This window comes from Diadema setosum, chromosome 7 (genome assembly GCF_964275005.1).
Source record: "Diadema setosum chromosome 7, eeDiaSeto1, whole genome shotgun sequence".
In the NCBI taxonomy this organism is placed as follows: domain Eukaryota; kingdom Metazoa; phylum Echinodermata; class Echinoidea; order Diadematoida; family Diadematidae; genus Diadema; species Diadema setosum.
This window is the reverse complement of record NC_092691.1, coordinates 15,071,220-15,092,336: the sequence shown is the minus strand read 5'-3', so window position 1 is coordinate 15,092,336 and position 21,117 is coordinate 15,071,220. Positions and strand designations below refer to the sequence as shown.

Sequence of the window (21,117 nt, the reverse complement as noted above, 5' to 3'; positions counted from 1 at the left end):
AACATTCATACAGCTACAACCCTAATTTCCCCTGGTTGTTACCTTGCCTCAATCGACCTTCGAGATGCCTACTACTCTGTCCCTATTCACCCCTCACATCGCAAGTATTTGAGATTTGTCTGGCAAGAGAAATGTTGGCAATTTAAGGTACTCCCCAATGGCCTTAATACAGCACCTAGGCTCTTCACAAAACTTATGAAGCCGGTGTTCGCAAAGCTGCGACAGACAGGCCACCTGGTTGTGGGGTATTTAGATGACACTCTCATAATTGGTGAAACTGAATCACAAGCACTAGAAGCGGTGCAAGCAACCACAAAACTGCTCTCTGACCTTGGTTTTGTCATTCATTCAGAGAAATCTATCCTAGAGCCTCAGCAACGGCTCCAATTCTTGGAGTTTATCTTGGATTCGGAAAGCATGACCATAACGCTCCCGCATGAGAAATGTCAAAATATCAGGGCAGTATGTGCGGAATTACTAGGGAAACAGAACCCTGCTATCAGGCAGATGGCGCAGGTCATTGGGAAACTGATTGCTACTTTCCCTGCTATTCAATATGGCCCCCTCTTCTATCGTAACCTAGAAAGAGACAAAATTCTTGCACTAAAATCAAGCAAAGGGCATTTTGATAGACCTATGAATTTGTCTGAAGCTTCTAAACAGGAGTTAACGTGGTGGTTAAATAACATTCACTGCCAGTCGGCACCAATTAGTCGAGATCGGCCAGCTTTAGAGCTACGTACTGACGCCAGTGGGCAAGGATGGGGTGCCACTGATTTAAGCTGTGAAACTGGCGGTAGATGGGATGATCAGGAGAACTATCTTGAAATATTAGCTGCAGGGCTTGGTTTGAAATCATTTTGTGGCCACCTGCATGATACACATGTGCTCATTAGAACTGACAACACAACAGCTGTAGCCTACCTGAACAATATGGGAGGCATTAAATCTCTAGCCTGCGACAGGGCAGCACGAGAGATTTGGGTTTGGTGTAAGGAAAGGAACATCTGGATCACAGCAGCCTATTTACCTGGTCGTGACAATACAGAAGCAGACAGGAGATCTTGTCATTTTAATGACAGAACAGAATGGATGCTGAATAAGAAAGTTTTTACTGATATCACAAAGAAATGTGGTACTCCCCAAATTGACCTCTTCGCGTCCAGACTCAATAAGCAACTGCCTGCTTATGGTACGTGGCTGCCTGACCCAGATGAAGTTTCAGTGGATGCATTCACTCTGAATTGGGGTGATCTGTATTTCTACGCATTCCCTCCTTTCTGCCTCATCCCCAAATGTCTCCAAAAAATAAAAAACGACAAGGCACATGGTCTCTTGATCGTCCCAAACTGGCCGACGCAAGTGTGGTTTCCTTGCATGAGGAGAATGCTTAACCCTATATCTGTCACATACGCTGTAGCCAGAGTGCTCAGGCATTTTGCAGTGCACAGACACAAGATTGTTGACGGCCATTTCTGATTATTATTATTGACATTAATGTGTCATGTTATAGATCATTTGAAAGCTTATGGTCTAAACTTTCATTTTCCATAATAATCTGAGTGAGGGCGCACTTCAATTTCAAGTAGGACGCCCTCTTATGTCACATAATTATCAATGTAGACTTATTTCTACATGTTACCACCTCATTTTTCCACACAACATGAGCTTGCATCACAAAAAGGTCTCATAGATGTTGTAGAGAATTTATTCAGCTTTCAATGGTATGATTTTTTCATCAATAGCATCAGTACTTTTCATTTTATGAACAAGTCTGTGGCAATTACAACCTAGATTTCACACATTTTGTGTAATTTCTGATTTTGTGAGTGATGTTGGCCTGAAAGTAGACAAAGCGTGTTTGTATCTTGTCAAGCTGAAAATATAAATTGAATTGTGCTTTTTCCTTTCAAATTTATATTAATCTTGTCCTATGATAATGCCATAATGATAAGATAATCTAAGGATAAAAATTGTTATTGAAAATATTCAGACGTTGGAGTGTCCATGCATTCCAGTTGATCATCATATGCTAGTCTACGACTTTCTGCACTTTCCTTATTGAAACAGAATTAACTATCACAGCAGTCATTTTCTTTATGATAAACCTGCATTGAACTTAGTTTTGCATAGTGACGGTTTCATCACGTAATAATAATAAACAGTCAAACATACCCCAACATCAAGACTGTACAGCTTCAGGCCGCCAGCAGGAAGCTACTGTAACCCTATTGCTCCTTACACCTGCCCCGCTGGCCCCGGCTAACTAGAGACCCATTGCACTGCTGTTAGTGCTGAGCAAACAGTTGCAACTCCTGCACCGAATGTGCAGTGTTCATCTATTCTTCAGATCATTTATGAGGCCGATATTACTGAAACTATACCCCTTCACAGAATTCAGAGATGTTGAAATCCCTAATGTGAATGTTTTCACTTCATGTTTTACTATTTTGACTTAGTTTTGACTTAGATAAAATAGATGAAAATTGACCCACGTGTACGATCTTTTCATCGCTCGCGGCGATCTCTATTACAGTCCCACATATACAGATTCGTGTAAGTTCTCCACACATGGCAAAACTGTACACAATACATTGCAGTCTGAATGCAAATGAACATGGGCGGGGCCACCACAATTTCTTGGACTTTGAGAAAGCTTTCCTGATTGGATAAAGGTGGGCAAGCTTTTTTCACGCTGGAAATCATTTCCTTACACTGTCAGCCAATCACAAATGAGTTTATAGAGTGGTAGTGTCATAGCCTTTGAAGTAATCTGTCAATCAAAATAGGGCCGATAATATCGGCCGAAGCATTTCTATTGCAGTTTTTGGGCCGATTTAATCAGCCCGTGACATAGATAGGGTTAAAGATGAACCACTCTTTATTCCTAGACACAGGAATTTGATTACGCAACCAGTATCTGGGGAACCGCACCCTTTACACGCTTGCCTTGATCTGTTGCAGGTTTTGAAGCTGCCGTTCGAGAACTCTGGCATGAGCAGCAGAACGGTGGACATCTTGGCAGCATCTTGGAGGGCATCAACCCAAAGACAGTATTGTACATATATAAGGAAATGGAGAACGTTTTATACACTTAAGAAGGAAAGTCACCATCATGCCAAGATTAATTTTGTTTTGGAGTTCTTTACGCACATGTTTTATGAAGAGAATTTGAGCTATTCAGCTATTAACTCAGCACGGAGTGCACTTGCTACCTTTCTAGTGTTAGAGGATGAACAATTCACTGTCAGCACTCATCCGCTTCTCTCTCGTTTTATGAGAGGTGTGTTTCAGCTCAGGCCTCCAAGGCCGCGGTATTCGGAAATTTGGGACGTGAATATTGTTTTTAGGTATTTGAGAATGCTAGCTCCCGCTAGCTCGCTTAGTTTGAAGCAATTAACAATGAAGCTGTGCATATTACTGGCCTTGATATCCACCCACAGGGTACAGACTTTGCATTGCCTGAGTCTAGACAACATGATTCTCAAACAATCTATGGTGTCATTCAAAGTTAATGAACATCTTAAGCAGTCTAGACCTGGGAATTTTGGATTTGACGTGCTTTTGAAAGCGTACCCCCCAGACAAACGTTTGTGTGTAGTTACATACATTAAGGCCTATCTTCGGAAAACCAAAGAGATCCGAGGAGAGGAAAGACATCTTTTCATTAGCTTTCGCAAGCCTTTCAAGAGAGTAACAGCACAGACAATTTCTCGATGGATCAAGGAAATCATGACTGGCGCTGGCATTGACACCACGATGTTCAGTGCACACTCAACCCGAGCAGCATCTAGCTCAGCAGCAAACAGAGCGGATGCACCTATTCCTCTGATCCTTGCAAAAGCAGGCTGGTCGAAAGAACAGACATATCGCAAATTCTATGACAAGCCTCTGCTAGACGAGGGACAGTGTCTGTCGCAGCTGATTATGAGGAAATAATGGCCTCAGACCCAGGTAATTTTAGCTTACATTTTGCTTGCCATTGTACATGCCTGAGATTGTTCAGTTGGAACAAATGTGACTTCTGTGCTACAAAATCTCACTGTGAGTTCTTGCGTAAACTCACGAAATAAAATAGGAAGATTAAACGAGAACTTACCAGTTTGAAGTTTGATCTTTATTTTATGAGGGAGTTGGAGAAAGAATTCACAGTCCCTCCTCTCCCTCCCTATCATGAATACTATCAATTCAAAAAATGTACAGATCAACTTCAAGTAAGTTCTCAATCTTTCCACTCTGAAAGAAGTCACATCTTGTTGCTACGAAGTATGACTGCGCGCGCGTTGAGCGGGCTCTCACTGTGAATTCTTTCTCCAACTCCCTCATAAAATAAAGATCAAATTTCAAACTGGTAAGTTCTCGTTTAATCTTTCTATCATTGAATATATGGGACTATATGACATGTATTTATTCTAAAATGTAAATTCCTAAATATTTTTAAAACAGATACGAAAAAAATGGCCTTTTATTTTACGAAAAAAAGTTAATTTACTTGCTATGCTTCCACAAAAACACATACCTTTGATATCCATACTGTTAGCCGTCACACGCAAAATACTGCAATACTGCAATTAGAACTAAACTAAACTGAAAACATGAATTCAGAACTAACCCATTTTTTTTATTTAATTTCTTTGAACACCAGATTGCATTAGATATAATGGCTGTTTAGCAGCGTTCTATTGCTTTCTCCTTCTGGAATAAGCAATTAAAAAAAAAAGGAGTGTGCCGAAGCCATTTTGACAAAGAGCTGTCATAGCCGTTGGGGACGATGTTTAAATGGTGGGTCAATATCTTCATTTCAAAGAGTCAAATTCAAATTCAAACTTGAATTTATTTGAATGTCTTTTGTCTATTTGCACAAGAAATTGTATTGTCTTCTTCTGGCATTATCATATTTTCAAGAAATAAATAGCATCTATAGTGGCCATTTGGAAAATGGCTGCCATGGCCGTTGATGGTGTCATTGGTAATGACCTCATATATTATTTTCTTTTGAATATGATTTTCAACATATGTACAAATTCATTGATTTTCTCTCTGAAATTAGCAAATCTTTCCCCCCCCCCCAAAAAAAAAAGAAAAAAAAAAAGCAGACAGCCATGACGGTCAGCATGGCCCTTGAGGGCGCCTTCTAAGAAGACCTTATACTTAAATATATTTTTGAGCATAACTTTCAACTTGTTTGCAAAGTCTTTTTCGACTTTTCCTTCTGACATCAGCAAATTTTTGCAAAAAAAAAAAAAAAATAGGGGGGGGGGGCATCCATGGCAGCTGTTTTGAAAGTTGGCTGCTATGGCTGTTGAGGGTGCACTTTTGGATGGCCTATTATCAAATTCAGTTTGAATGTAATTTTCCACCAATGTGGCAATTCTAATTGACGTCTGCAACAATTTACAAAAAAAAAAAAAGACATTCATGGTGGCCATTTTGAAAAATGGCTGCAATGGCCACTGAGGGGGCAATTTGCAATGGCCCAATAAGTTTACTTTTGAATGTAATTTCCCACCTGTTTGCCCATTTAACAAAGAAAAAAAAAAATGGCTGCCATAGCCATTTAGAGCGCAATTTTCAATTGCCCAATGTGTGGATTTATTTTGGATGTAATTTCCCGCTTGTTTGTAAAAAAGAAAGAAAATGGCTCTCCCTTCTGAAATTTGCATTTTTTAACAAAAAATGACAATTATGGCGGCCATTTTGAAAAGAATGGGTACCATGGCCGTTGAGGGCGCAATTTCCAATGGCCCAATATCTAGATTTATTTTGAATGTAATTAACATTTATGGGCAAAATCTTATTAACTTTTTCCTTCTGAAATTTGCAAAATCATCGAAGAAGTGGCACATTAAACAGCCATTTTGAAAAATGGCTGTCATGGACGTTGAGGGCGCAATTAACAATTGCCAAATATTTAAATTCATTTTGAATGTAATTTTCCTCTTGTTTGCAAAATCTTACTGGCTTTCCTTTCTGAAGTGAGCAAATATTTTGAAAAATGACATTTATGGCGGCCATTTTGAAAAATGGCTGCCATGGCCGATGAGGGCGCTATTTCCGATGACCCAATATCTAGATTTATTTTGAATGTAATTTCCCAAACCATGCGGGAGGGAGCTGGGCCATCTAAGTTGGTGAATGCTAGGTCTGGGTTGGATGTGGTATTCCAGCGGCCAGAGTGGAAGCTGTCTGGCTGCTTTGGATCGTAGAGAAGATGCATGCTAGATGCTGATGCCCAGTTTTCGAGAGTATCTCCATTTGGGCTCGATGACGAATAGCCCCAGGTTGTACTGCGGCAGTTGAAGTCTCCGGAGTAAATGCACGGACTGGCAAACACTGGGATTGAGTCGGGTTGGAGCTGAAAGGGAGGTAGTTTGTAGATGTTAACAATGGTGACGCCTTTAACCTCAGTGGCTACCCATTCCAGACTCGATTCAGGAGCAGATATACCAAGCTCTCGCCACTGGGTAGAGTGTCTCACAAAGGATGCAATACCATGGATATCACTCTTTGTGTGAGCTGCAAGGACGTAGCCGGGGATCTGTAGGTTGGAGGTTTCTTTGGAGTGGGTCTCTTGAAGAGGATGACAGTGACTTGGTATGATTGAAGGAGGTGTTCAATGACTGAGATCTTCGACTTGGTGATACCTTCTACATTTAGTTGCAGGACTGATATCCCATCCGGCTTGACAGCAGCTGGTGCCTGCCCTGGAAAGGGCACGTGTTCCGGGGAAGGGGTAAGGCCAGACTGCAGCTGTCCAGAAGGCATCTTTTGCTTGGGTGTTGAAGCAGTAGTAGTAGCAGTAGTAGTCTCTGGTGTCGTCATTCGCCTGTGTCAAAAGCTGGCTGTTGGCACAGTTACCAGGGCTCACCACGGGGAGGTCAGACGACTTGAGCCCCACTCTCGACATGGCTTTATAAATCTGAGCCTGGGAGCAAAATTAAGATAGCTGTATTTTGGGGAGTGGATGAAATTTGTGGCATTTTAATCTGTCTTCCTCGCTATGTCTCTAAAACTAAGCAATTTTGGCTACATTTTTTAGTATTTAACTGTAATCACGCGCGATCACTTTTTTCGTCGCACAATTCCCGTGGAGCTCGCGGTGCTGTGATTCCAGCACCTATTGTTGGTAATCGATAGTTTTGATCGGTATCGCCTCGTTAAGCCATCCACGTACTGGCCTCTGTGTAATCTGTAAAATCGTGCCTGCCTAGTAAGTTGGCCATGAACTTGGGCGCGATCTTCCCTACGACGCGATCTACACGCGAAGAGCATTCATACGTCATTGAAAAACTGCCTGTGTCATTCCCACTAGGCAGGAGGGATGATGCGTGTACACTCGTGCTAATATGCACTTGGTTGACTCAATACAGCACTAGTTTATGTGAATTTTACGAAAAGAAATAATATACTGTGCAGGAATTATGAAAAAAATATTGCTTCTGTGTATTTCATTCATAAATCCTCTTCATTTCAAGCCATCTGTAATCACATCTCACCCACTTGCGAATAGACGTGTCCATAATGTCCTCGAGCCCCCAGAGATAGCTCTGGAACATTCCATTCAATGACAGGGTTTTTATTTTGCAACGTTATCTAATAACTCTCATGTAAGCAAGTTCTTGCTATGGCTAATCTATTTTGTAATGTATCATAATCTAGCTATGCTGAGATAACCTAATTCAAATTTGCAGAGACATAGAAAAAGATTTGTTTTACAATCGTGATACGTTCAACTACTCATTTACCCTGTGCTGAAATCCGCATGTCTGCTCCGCACATGTTATCGCTATCGCTCAAACTTCGATCGCGATGGCTTGTGTGTGTGACGTGTGTGGAGAAGCATGGGGCTGAAAAAACATGCAGCTCCACGTGTTGTGGTAAAAAACAAATCGGACGCTCGAAGTCATACATTCAAGAGCTAAAACAGACAAATAGCGAATTCAAAGTCCACTGAAAAGGTCTTGACACTGTAATGTATGTTCCAAAATCATGTCTGGCTTAGTTTTGGGAGAATTTTCTACACGCATGAGATCAGGAATGAGATCGGTAAACTGGATACAACGTGTGTACTGTGAACATGTGACTGGCTTGCATGCACATGGCAGCTAGCTAGGTGAGAGTGCGGCAAGAATGCTAGGAATGCACCCGAGATGCGGTGTGCTGCAAATTCTTGCAGTGAAATTAGACTTTCTTGTTCAGCCCGTCTAGTATTTATATTTTAAAAAATAATTCTAATTCTTCATAAAATCACGATAAAAAGACCTCATATATTCATTATATATTTTAGAAGAGTAATATGAAATATTTTGGCTTTTTTTTTAGTCCAAGAAAAAAAAAATAGTTTGAATAAAAAAAATGATAATAAATAATCTTATCATTCTTGACTCAAGTCTAATTTCCTGTGCCTTCTTGCAGTTACCCCGCAGTTGCCCATGGATACGATGCATAAATAATCAGTTGTTTACTGAGTCGTACCAGTGTACCACCCTACTGCTCTTGTTCAAATTGAGAGGATTGTTATTTTATCGGTAACATTTATAGTTTTATAACCTCATCCAATAAAAAAGACAAATTCAAACATCAAATGGTGTGACAGTTTTGTCAGAATTCCCTATCAATATCAACTTGTTGCCAGGATAGTATTCAGATTTCACTTGCGTCATTATCGAAGCTGTTGACATTTGAAAGAACTGCTCCATAAGAAATCACCTTTCATTTGTTATTTATTTTTCACAAACAAGTATTTTGGTCACTTATATATTTTTTTATGATTATTTCAATGTCATGATATTTCATGATGGTATGTGTTCTGTCTTTACATGGCAAGATGGGATTTTTTTTTTCCATCCAGGGTCAATGAAGAAAGTGACAGGAAGGAAACCAAAAGGATAGGGAGGAAATGAAAAGGATAGAATAAAACACCTGATCAGCAGGTTCTTTTTTATTACAATGGTGAATGCAGTACATCAGAATTTAAGTACAGTTCTAAATGATTTATCAGTTGAAAATGAGCAAAGAAAATGAATTTCGTCGAGTTCTAAATGAAAACTAAATTAGCATCGCCATTTAGATCTAATATTTACTACAGAATAGACCTGATGTAAACTTGTTGTCCAGCTTTTGGTTGAGTTTCTTCAGAGACACGAATTTTGGGTTGGTAGCACTATACCCGAGTGAATAAGAAAAAGGAAAAAAATTATAAATAATGGAGGTCTCTAGACCACTCCCGTGCACGAGCGAGCATCAGCCCCGTTTCTTCAGTGTCACTCTCGTCATTGGCCTAGGCTAGGCTACTCGTGTCGTAGTTTTACTCGCCATCATCAACGTCATGCATGGTTACGCGAAATAAATTGCACCTTGCCATCACCTCAACCACAGCAAAACCGTGAATATCACTCCCATCATAGTCACTCTCAGCTCACAAAACACATCAGCAAACAATACAGACATCGCAGACCTAGCTAACTAGCTCTAAACATAGTTGTAACTACGCTACGTTAGACATTAGTTGTACACAAAAATGAAACGGAGGTGAAAAACTAGTAATGAATACACGAAGATCATCAACGATGGCATTTTACCGTAGAAAAAATACACAGAACATCTTGCACCGCAAAAAAAAAAAATCGAGGCAAAAACTACGATGAGGAAAACTAGGGTGAAAACACGATGCTTGGAAGACGAACGATGAAGACACTTTACGGTAAAAATGCTTACACGGAAACAAACTAGTGGGTACCACACAAACTACGATGTTCTCGCACACATGTAGATAAGCTACATCGTGTTCAATCAAAAAACTCAACAAACACTAGGACAAAAACTCACCTCTAAATTGTTGCAAACGAGATAATCACTGAGAAAAAATGAACAAAACACTCTCAGAAGTACGATTGTACTCTGAGAATAAAAGATATAGAATGATACGAAAGCAAAAGAAAGAAAAGAGAGAGAAATGGACGGGAAACATAGAGAAGTAATACCCACACTAACGTAAATTGAATTCAACGCACACACTTATACGTACACACAAGGATCAAGCGCTCGTGTAATCAGATACCGTCAAGCACTCTATGAGGAGATCGATTATCACGATACCGCGCGTAAGGAATCACTGCAGTTGCTGGGGCAACAAAGATACATGCGCGCTGTAAACATGAATATTGATTAGTTTCTCAGCAGGCTCGAACCCCTGGCAGATGTTTTGGCCAATAAGAGACATTCTAAAATAGGTTTCTTTGCATAAATTATTTTTCTGAGTCCCAGTAAGGATCTCTGTGATTGGCTAAAATTATTCTACAGCTCCTGGCCAAGCCTGAGGTCTTAGGACGCCCTCTTTTGGTCATAAATAATGCTTCCCACTTTTTTTGTGGGATGAGACGTGGATGGGTTAATCTGACCATCGGTGTTGGAGGTCGATTTAGCGTTGTTTTATGGGGGCTAGCACTAGCACTAGCACTAGCACCGAACTTGAAATCACCCAGTCTGATCCATGCACTCTCGCTAGAATTAGGTCACATTTGCTAGGAAAAGGAGTTTGCGTGATTCCAAAATCGGGTTTAGTAGCCAAAAATCAGAGAATCTTCAAAACCATGTGAGGTGGTCCTTCCAGCCATGAAAGCTTTCTCATCAATAGCAAAGGACAGATTATGGTGTCCTGTAAGAGCCCTAAAATGCTGCATTAGTCAAACTGAGAAAATCTGGAAATCAAAGCAGTTGTTCGTTCAGAGTTTTCAGTTGAACCTCACGGCCCTGCATCCGTAGATACAATTTCTCGATGGATATTCCAAGGGATAAAGGCAGGGGGAGATGAAACTCTTATCCTCAGAACCAATCAGAGCCCATGACACCCGAGGAGTTGTGGCCTCATGGGCCCTTTTTAAGGGTGTATCTCTAGAAGAGATCCTACAAGCAGCATACTGTGCTAGCCCAGACACATTTATCTCTTATTACCTTTCTGATGTAATAAGCCAAGGGACTGCTGTTGCAATAGCAGTGCTATCCTGCCCCAGTAGAACCTAATCTGACCCTGAAGACAAGGGATGGTAGGTATTCTCGATATCCACAATCTTGTCAGTGGTGTATTGCCTCCCGTCCTAAGTCACTGTGGGAGTCTAGCAATGTTAAAACGAGGATGGGTAAGTATGGCAAAGCGCCATAAATCAGAATACTCAATAGTGAGTATCTAATATCTCATTTACTAGCAAAGCCATACTCCCTCCTTCCCGCTGGCAATCACACCACTTTCATAAGAGGTACGAAAGAGGAAAGAGGCGGTGGGAGGGCCACTTATACTGTAAAACATGATATATTCGCGGCGTGAATTTTTCACGAATTGGAGCAGACGGCCTTTTTTGCAGCATGAAATTTTCGCGAACTGCCACTGGTATTCAATGCATATAGTGTAATCAAGAACTTCGCGTGCATTTTAATTTCGCAAATCTTGGCGCTCGCAAAATTAAAATGCACATAAATATTCCTCGTTTTACAGTATAGGCTTTTGGCAGGGTTACCCATTTTGGAATATAGGGGCTTAAAGGGAAAAATGTATAATATTTACCGGTGGCCATTAGCAATTGATGTGAAATGAGGATGGGTGAGTATGGCTTCACTAGTAAATGAGATACTCACTATTGGGTATTCTGATCAAAACTAGAGAAGAGTGGGCTGGAGCATGGAACATGAAAGCCAGTGGAATGCTGAGTTTTCAGTTGTCATGCTGTAGAACCAATGCATAAATTTGCACAAATTAATAGACCGGTTTACTAATGATATGCATAATGACGTCAACCCCACGCGACCCTAGTGATTGTAACTATGTCAGCCAAGCGAAATAAGCGTGGACGCGCAAGCCACATTGGTTTTGCATTCACGTGTATATTGTCTACGATCGTTACTCGCTGCGGATAATCGACAACTTTTGTTTCCTATAATCTTGCTTTGTGATGGCATCAGCTTCAAGTTCTAGCCAAAGTTCGAGCAAGCCATGGAAGAATTGGACGGTTAAGGAATTAACCGAGTATTTGAGGGATATAGAGGTGTGCGCACAAGCGGCTACAACCAAGAGAAACTCATCAAACTTGCAACTGCCATAGCCGATTTGGATTTGCTCATCGATCCTGACCTCTCCCGGGCGCACACCGGCCGGTCACTGCAGGAGAAGCTCACTCGGGTAGGCTGCTCGTTCTCCGATCCTACCAAGCTCGCTGGGTTTACATCCAACTTCGAGAGTATTCCAGATTTTGGACTCTTTGACGTGTTCAACTACCTGATCATCAATCGGGCTGACTATGACCGGAAAAAGCTAAAGGGATACAAGTCATTTGAGGACTACCGTCTTTTCGCAGATGGGAATGTTTCAAGCCTAAAGTTCAATGAGGTTTCGGACACGAACCCTGTTTGTGTTTTCCTTGGTGAGGTTAGGCCGACGCAAAAGGACCAGACATACCTCAGCAAACCAACATACCAGACCTGGGTCGTGATGAATAAGTCAACAGGGGAAATAAATGTTGCCTACTGTGAATGTCAGGGGAGTAGGTCTATCATTGTTTTTGTTTTTAGGTCTATCCTACATCTAGATCTACTCTATCTAGGGCTAGGCCCCTAACTGTTATTGTTAATAGAAAAATGGGTCAAAATCGTCATTCTATTTCATGAAGTCTAATCAGTCTGAGTCTAACTTTAAAAAAATCCTTTGAAAATATTGATTATGAGAGATTCGTTGTCTACACCCCCCCCCCCCCCAAAAAAAAAGTTCTGAGAGGTTTAGATTTTACAATCAATCATAATGCTTAAAATCATTGAAGTATGAAGTGAGGCGGTCATACTGTTGCATGTTCCATAGCAGCAGTGTTTTCCACCCATTTTCAGAAACTACTGAAGACAAAATCAAAACCAAAATTCAACAAAATCGAAACTATAGTCCAAATTGTGTTTGATCACAGCAGAATTATCCCTCATCTAAGGTTGGGAATTGATTTAGAGCCACACGAAATGCCAGGAGCTAAAGTCAAAGTTGATGCATCGCACACATGTACACAACATACACGTAAGTCTACATGTGGGGACGTGTCAGGGAGGGCTGCAGCAGCCGACGTTGCAGGCTCATATCCTTTGTTTGCCCGCGGTTGCGGCCGTGTGCAAAATTAAAGATCTGTGCATATATTAGTAAACCGGTCTATTAGACACAGATTCTACTCCTAGAGGTTCTTTGATGCTCGCGTTGTATCAACTTGGCCCGTAACTGCGACCAGCCAGATCGCAAAGCGCTCCCATAGTACAACACTGTACAATCCAGTGGGACAACTCCGCTCGCCATCAAAGCAAGGCCGAGTTGTCCCCGAGTCCGAGTTAGCCTGACCCCGATCGCGTAAGTTCAGAGATTGCGACTCTGGCCAACCTTTTCGGTTAATATTTCACATTTTTGTCATTACCTAACAAATATGTTGTTATTACAGCATTATTCCACACATTTCTTAGGCATATGTGTACATTTGGGAGCGAAATTTGATAATTTTTGCAGGGGTATACCAGAACTATGTTTTGGCTTTAATATCAACCATACATGATTATATTGTTATATAATTCTTCAACATTGAACTCAGGTAGACATCTTCTTCGACTTCAAGCAGGCTTTTGACTGAATCCTAACCTAGGGCGGTGAGTTGGCTCAGTCAGTAGCGCGTCTGCCTCACGATCACGCGGCCCGGGTTCGAACCCGAGTCTGGACTGAGCAATGTTGTGTGTAAACATACCGTTCCCTCTAGCAACAGGCAAAACACTCTGTCCCTCGGATAGGACATAAAATGGAGGTCCCGTGTATGAGAGAGTCACAGCTCATGCACGTAAAAGATCACACTTCATTCATTCATCGCAAAGAGCAGGGTGTCTAACCCGGTGAAGTGGTCCCACCCCACGTCCAACTGGACCCCATGGAAGACCAGTTTTGTGTAGCTGAATATGGGCTATCCAGCCATCTTCACAGATGGATAATGAACAACAACAACAACAACCATCTCCTGTGTACTAAACTTGAATTCTATGCAATTACAGGTAACTCTGCAAATGGATCTTGTGGCTCCTTAGTGATTGGAAACAGGCAGCTGTAGTTGATGGTCAAAGTGTGCTTGTGTACTTGGAGGGATGTAACATCTGGCATGTTGCAGGGATCTGTAATTGGGCTAACCATGTTCTTCCTGTACATCGACAACATCCAATATATTGTACATTGTACAGTCAGTAATGCGTCTGTTTGCAGATGACACTTATCTAATGTGAGATCCAGCATTCTGATGACCACCAAATCCTATAGAATGATCTCCAACAGTTGTCAAGTTGGTCTACTGAATGGATGATGGACTTAAACATCAATGAGTGTTCAGAGCTTACTATTACGTGCAAACGTACTCCAATCATCCAACAATATCCCCTGTTATATGGACTGATCCCCAGAGTTGGCAACTACAGATTAGTACCTAGGAGTCTTCTGATTTGTGTTGGAGCAATCATTGCCAACTCATCCAACAGAAAGCCAGCCATGCTCTTGGTCTCCTTCGCAGGACTCTTCCCTCTTGTACAAGAGATGTGAAGTCAAAGGCTTACACAGCTGTGGTGCACCCCAACTTGAGTATGACTGTGAGGCTTGGAACCCACACACTGTCAAGGTAAAAAACATGCCTGAGCAAGTACAGAAATCAGCGGCTCACTTTGTGTACTCTGACTACGGGAACTCCGCATCACCTTCTGCTCTTCTGTCATCACTGGAATGGGACTCACTTCACACATGCCGAATCCTAGCCCAATGTTTCCTTTTTCACAACATCCCAGCAAAATTCTTCAAAAGACATGATCACAACTTGAAGTATGTTATACCTGAAGCAACCATTAACACCTTCAAGTTCTCTTTCTGCCCAAGAACAATAAGGATCTGGAACAAACTGGCTAGCTAAATTGTCAATTCAAAGGAATGTCCAGGTTCAAGGAGGCACCCTTTATCAGAGTGATGCAGCCCATATGATTTAGATACATTGGATTGGTTTGTAATTGCACGTAATGTAGCAATTTTTAAACTTTTTATCATTTTAATTGTTAATGTCTGCCCACCACCATTTCTGCAAATAGTGACACTCCTTCAAATGGCTCACTTCACCTATCATCCCAGCATAGCATCCCGTGTGAGCTGCTTAAGGGATTACTTATCAGGTATGAAGTATCAAGTGATTATTTGAAGAAAGATGTGGGCCATGGAGTCAAAGGGCAAGGGTTAAACATCAAACGAAAATTTAGCCATCCCAATGTAATCTAGTTTAAGTTATATACATGTATAAACACTCAATACATGTTGGATTTTGCCAAAAACTTTTTAACATGTCATATGAATTTTTTTTAACCAGTCTTGAGTAACTGTTCTCTTTCCACACTGTCAAGATTTACTCCAGACCTATTGGTAGAATAATGTGATATGGTGGGGGCATTCCAGTCACCATAGCAACATTTCTAGTTTGAATCAGAATGTCATGTATTCAAAATGAAAAATATATATATATATATGTTTGTGATGCATGGTCTCAAATTGCTTTTGGACCATCAGCTCCCCCTAGTTATGCAGAGTGTGTCTTTGGTGGAGTGGATATACGAGATGATGAGCCAGGAGATGCAGAGATGACTGGTGACCCAATGTTCACTCCAATGTACACGTATGTCTCCAACTATGAGTTCAGGCAACCTCCTCCTCCATATTCACTGGTGAGTGTGTTCTTGCTTTTATACAGGAATAGGATTTGGCCATTCATGTTCTGTGTTATATCTGTCTTAAGGCCTTGTCACACCTTTCTTGCTTTAATACAGGAATAGGATTTGGTCATTCATGTTCTGTGTTATATCTGTCTTAACCCTATCTCTGTCACATAGACGAAGCCAGAATGTCCAGACATTTTGCAGTGTGGAGACATGGGATTGTTGTTGGCCAGTTCTGATTGTTATTATTGACATTAATGTGTCATGTTATACATCATTTGAAAGCTTATGGTCTATACTTTCATATCTCATAATAATCTGAGTGAGGGCGTCCTCAAATTTTAAGTAGGACGCCCTCTTATGTCACATAATTATCTTTTCAGACTTACTTGTACATGTTACCACCTCATTTTCTCACACAATATGCTCTATATACCCCAAAAAGGTCTATACAAATGTTATAGAGAATTTATTCAGCTTTCAGATGATGTGATTTTTTCGTCAGTAGCATTAGTACTTTTCATTTTATGAACAAAAGTGTGTGGCAAGTACAACCTACATTCTACACACTTCGTACAATTTCTGATTTTATGGATGAAATGTTGGCATGAAAGTAGATAAAGCATGCTAACATCTAGTCAGGATGAAAGTATTAATTGATTATACAACTTTTACTTGTAGTTAAGATTATTCTTGTCCTATAATATTGCCATGTATGGTAAGATAATCTAAGGGTAAAAATTGTCACTGAAAATATTCAGTCTTCAGAGTGTCCATTCCTGTCGAGTATGCTAGACTCCTTTGCACTCTCCTCATTGAACAGAATTGAACCATCACTGTAGTCATTTGCTTTATGATAAACCTACATTGAACATAAGTTTCACAAAGTAACGGTTTATTAGATAATAATGATCAACAGTCAAACATACCTCAGCTTCTAAGCTTCGAGACCGAGACTGTCCAGCTTCGGGTAGGAGGCTACTGTACCCTTATTGCTCCTAGCACCCTGCCCCGCTAGCCCCGGCTAACTAGAGACCCATTGCACCGCTGTTAGTGCTGAGTAAACAGCTACAACTGCTGCACTGAATGTGCAGTGTTCATTTATTCTACAGTTCATTTATGAGGCCGATATCACTAAAACCATACCCCTTCACAGAATTCAAAGATGTTGAAATCCCTATTCTGAATGTTTTCACTTCATATTTTACTATATTGACTTAGATAAAATGGATGAAAATTGACCCATGTGTACGATCTTTTCATCGCACACGGCGATCTTATTACAGTCCCACATATACAGATTCGCGTAAGTTCTCCACACAAGAAACCCATAGCAAAACTGTACACAATACATTGCAGTCTGAATGCAAATAAACATGGGCGGGGCCACCACAATTTTTTTGACTTTGAGAAGGCTTTCCTGATTGTTTGAAGGTGGGGAAGCTTTTTTGCACACTCGATATCGTTTCCTTACACTGTCAGCCAATCACAAATGAGTTTGTAGAGTGGAAGTGTCATAGCCTTTGAAGTAATCTGTCAATCAAAATAGGGCCAATTTAATCGGCCCAAGCATTTACATGGCAGGTTTTGGGCGGATTTAATCGGCCCGTGACACAGATAGGGTTAAGGCCTTGTCACACCTTTCCGGGCAAGCCTTGCATGCGACTTGCGAGGAACAATTTTTGCTACCCGAAGGTCCCCGCAGATACCCGCATGTGACAGTACCAAGCACCTATCTCACCTGTAGTTACCCGGAGTTGCGCACGCAAGTTCTCTTACCCGCAGCCAAGTTTTGGCCCTGTCACACCTTTCCGGGCAAGATACGTGGGCTTGACTTGTGTGGGGATTTTCCAGCACGCAGGACAATTTTTGCAGGCGGACAAGGATTTGGGCGAGTTTCGCATGCGTCTTACCTGCTGGACCCGTGCTACTTACGTTTTACTTACTTCCATTCTGGTTGACCCGCGTGTAGGCGCATGGGTGGCGAGTGAGGGCTGACAACTCGGTGAAGGAATTCCTCTGAAGGATTTGATATGGCTTCCAGCGCAAAAGCATAGATCCACGGGTAACTTGCGTACTTCGAGCGGGTCACCTGCCTGTGACCTGCAGCAGCTACGGGCCTCCTATTGGTGTTCTGCGTGGACCTCTGCGGGCAATCCCTGCGACTCACCCGGAAAAGTTTTGGTCATGCTCAAAACTTGGCTGCAGGTAAATCAAAGTTGCATGCGCTCCTCCAGGCAGCTACGGGCGAGATACGCACTATGTACTGTCAGGTGCGGGCCAACTGCTGGGAGGTCCAGGTAGCAAAAAATTTTAACCTGCAATGCTTTCTCAGACACGGTGTGACAAGGCCTTGGCAATGCTCAAAACTCGTTACGGGTGAGTCGCTGGGGTTTGTTGCAGAGGTACACATAGAACACCAGTAGGAGGTCCTTAGTGGCAGCACCACGCAGACAACTCATACAAGGGTACTTTGCAGCTGTAATGCAGGTACAATGTACTTGGCAGCCCCTGTATGTCGCTCGTAACAGAAAACGGATCGGTTTGAAAGCTCTCACGCAGGTCACCCGGAATACACGCAAGTAGCAGGCAAGTAGCATGCGTCTAGCAGGTAAGATGCAAATACAGAACTCGCCAACATCCTTGTCTGCCTGCAGAAAATTTTCCTGCTTGCTGGAAAATCCCTACTTGAAACAAGCCTGCATAGCTTACCCGGAAAGGTGTGACAGGGCCTTTATTAACCCTATATCTGTCACATACGCCGTAGCCAGACTGCTCAGACATTTTGCAGTGCACAGACACAAGATTGTTGATGGCCATTTCTGATTATTATTATTGACATTAATGTGTCATGTTATACATCATTTGAAAGCTTATGGTCTAAACTTTCATTTTCCATAATAATCTGAGTGAGGGCGCACTTCAATTTTAAGTAGGATGCCCTCTTATGTCACATAATTATCAGTGCAGACTTATTTCTACATGTTACCACCTCATTTTTCCACACAACATGAGCTTGCATCACAAAAAGGTCTCATAGATGTTGTAGAGAATTTATTCAGCTTTCAGATGGTATGATTTTTTCATCAATAGCATCAGTACTTTTCATTTTATAAACAAAAGTCTGTGGCAATTACAACCTAGATTTCACACATTTTGTGTAATTTCTGATTTTGTGAGTGATGTTGGCCTGGAAGTAGACAAAGCGTGTTTGTATCTTGTCAAGCTGAAAATATAAATTGAATTGTGCTTTTTTCTTTCAAATTTATATTAATCTTGTCCTATGATCATGCCATAATGATAAGATAATCTAAGGATAAAAAATGTTATTGAAAATATTCAGACTTCGGAGTGTCCATGCATTCCAGTTGATCATCATATGCTAGTCTACGACTTTCTGCACTTTCCTTATTGAAACAGAAGTAACTTTCACAGCAGTCATTTTCTTTATGATAAACCTGCATTGAACTGAAGTTTTGCATAGTGACGGTTTCATCATGTAATAATAATAACAGTCAAACATACCCCAACATCAAGACTGTACAGTTTCAGGCCGCCAGCAGGAAGCTACTGTAACCCTATTGCTCCTTACACCTGCCCCGCTGGCCCCGGCTAACTAGAGACCCATTGCACTGCTGTTAGTGCTGAGTAAACAGTTGCAACTGCTGCACCGAATGTGCAGTGTTCATCTATTCTTCAGATCATTTATGAGGCCGATATTACTGAAACTATACCCCTTCACGAAATTCAGAGATGTTGAAATCCCTAATCTGAATGTTTTCACTTCATGTTTTACTATTTTGACTTAGATAAAATAGATGAAAATTGCCCCACGTGTACGATCTTTTCATCGCTCGTGGCGATCTCTATTACAGTCCCACATATACAGATTCGTGTAAGTTCTCCACACATGGCAAAACTGTACACAATACATTGTAGTCTGAATGCAAATGAACATGGGCGGGGCCACCACAATTTCTTGGACTTTGAGAAGGCTTTCCTGATTGGTTAAAGGTGGGGAAGCTTTTTTCACGCTGGAAATCGTTTCCTTACACTGTCAGCCAATCACAAATGAGTTTATAGAGTGGTAGTGTCATAGCCTTTGAAGTAATCTGTCAATCAAAATAGGGCCGATAATATCGGCCGAAGCATTTCTATTGGAGTTTTTGGGCCGATTTAATCGGCCCGTGACAGAGATAGGGTTAAACTATTCTACTGTCTTTCATTGGGCGCCACTGCTACTGTTTGTCATTGTCTAGGTATCAGTTGCAGAGCTACATTGTAGAATAGGAGATTTGGCATTATAAGGATTTCTGAGAATAGATCTACAGTTTTGTACATGTATATGACGGGAGATGTGGTGCAGTTTTGGAATTTTACCTAGTGGTACAGAATTTAAGAAATGACTATGAAAGTTGCAAATCCTTTAATATTCTGTAATATAACTGTCGTTGAGATGAAAAGGGTCTCTAGCAGGCACAGACATGGGAAGTATTAGTAAACTACCTGGTATACCACTATCTGTGCATTAGCAATCATGACTGGAGATATCTGCCTCTATGCACGTCTTTGTTTATGTGCACTATTTTATATGATCCAAATTTATATCTTGTGGAATTTGTTTACCAGGTATGAATGAAAGCTGACATACAATGTATTTCATAAATTATTAGATTTTGAATATAGAATATTGGCATTAAATCTATGATTTTTCTAACAGAAAATGTTTACTTTGTTTATTCCTAATTTGCATCTCAACAGAGGGATCCCAATGTTTACAATACTGAAGACACCAGACAGCCATCATGTGAGGGCATATCCTGATGATAGTCATGCTGCATTTGTTATGGACAACCTCCATGTCCTCTCCTTGTTGAGTCACCTCAAGGGTTATTGATTGAGTGATTCAGAATAAGAACACCAGTGCATGGGGAAAAAGGTTGAATTTATATTATTTTGTTTTCTCCAATGTGTATGCACACTTGCCAAACGAGAGTTACACCATGGGATCCTTTCAAAAGGGTAACATCAATCAACAAATGTATTCTGGGACACTTGCAACACACCTTAAGCAGATTATGTGGCTCTTGCCTGTTGGAGTATTTCCAAATATATTAGAGAAGGATGGTGTGGAAAGCAGCATCATGGCCAACAGTTCCATTCTCACTATTGAAATAATGTCATTTATTGTGCAGTGTCTTTATCGTGACTGGATTCACAATTTAGTCCTTTTTATCACCTGCACACTTTATACTCATGTAGAGTTGATGGCCATTTTAACTATGCATGAAAGTACCCTCTGGGAGAGCATTTTCTTACTATTGACTCCTGGGTGGTTGGACCAGGGTGGGTGCATAGAGACATGTCTACACTTGATGTTTC

The 21,117-nt window shown here is 41.1% G+C and overlaps 2 protein-coding genes across 2 annotated transcripts in view; both read left to right on the top strand.

Annotated features, from left to right (window-relative positions):
* LOC140230897 (arrestin domain-containing protein 3-like) overlaps nucleotides 1-20,612 on the top strand; it is a 124,819-nt gene extending 104,207 nt beyond the window's left edge. The window contains exons 8-9 of the mRNA XM_072311040.1: nucleotides 15,590-15,744; nucleotides 20,497-20,612. Of these exons, the coding sequence (XP_072167141.1) occupies nucleotides 15,590-15,744; nucleotides 20,497-20,559 (218 nt within the window). The 3' untranslated portion in view covers nucleotides 20,560-20,612. The remainder of the gene's footprint in view (nucleotides 1-15,589; nucleotides 15,745-20,496) is intronic.
* Nucleotides 2,962-3,939, top strand: LOC140231332 (uncharacterized). The gene has a single exon (XM_072311487.1). It carries the CDS (start codon nucleotides 2,995-2,997, stop codon nucleotides 3,937-3,939), a length of 945 nt encoding a protein of 314 aa, XP_072167588.1. The 5' UTR covers nucleotides 2,962-2,994.
* Nucleotides 20,613-21,117: the final 505 nt, after the last annotated feature.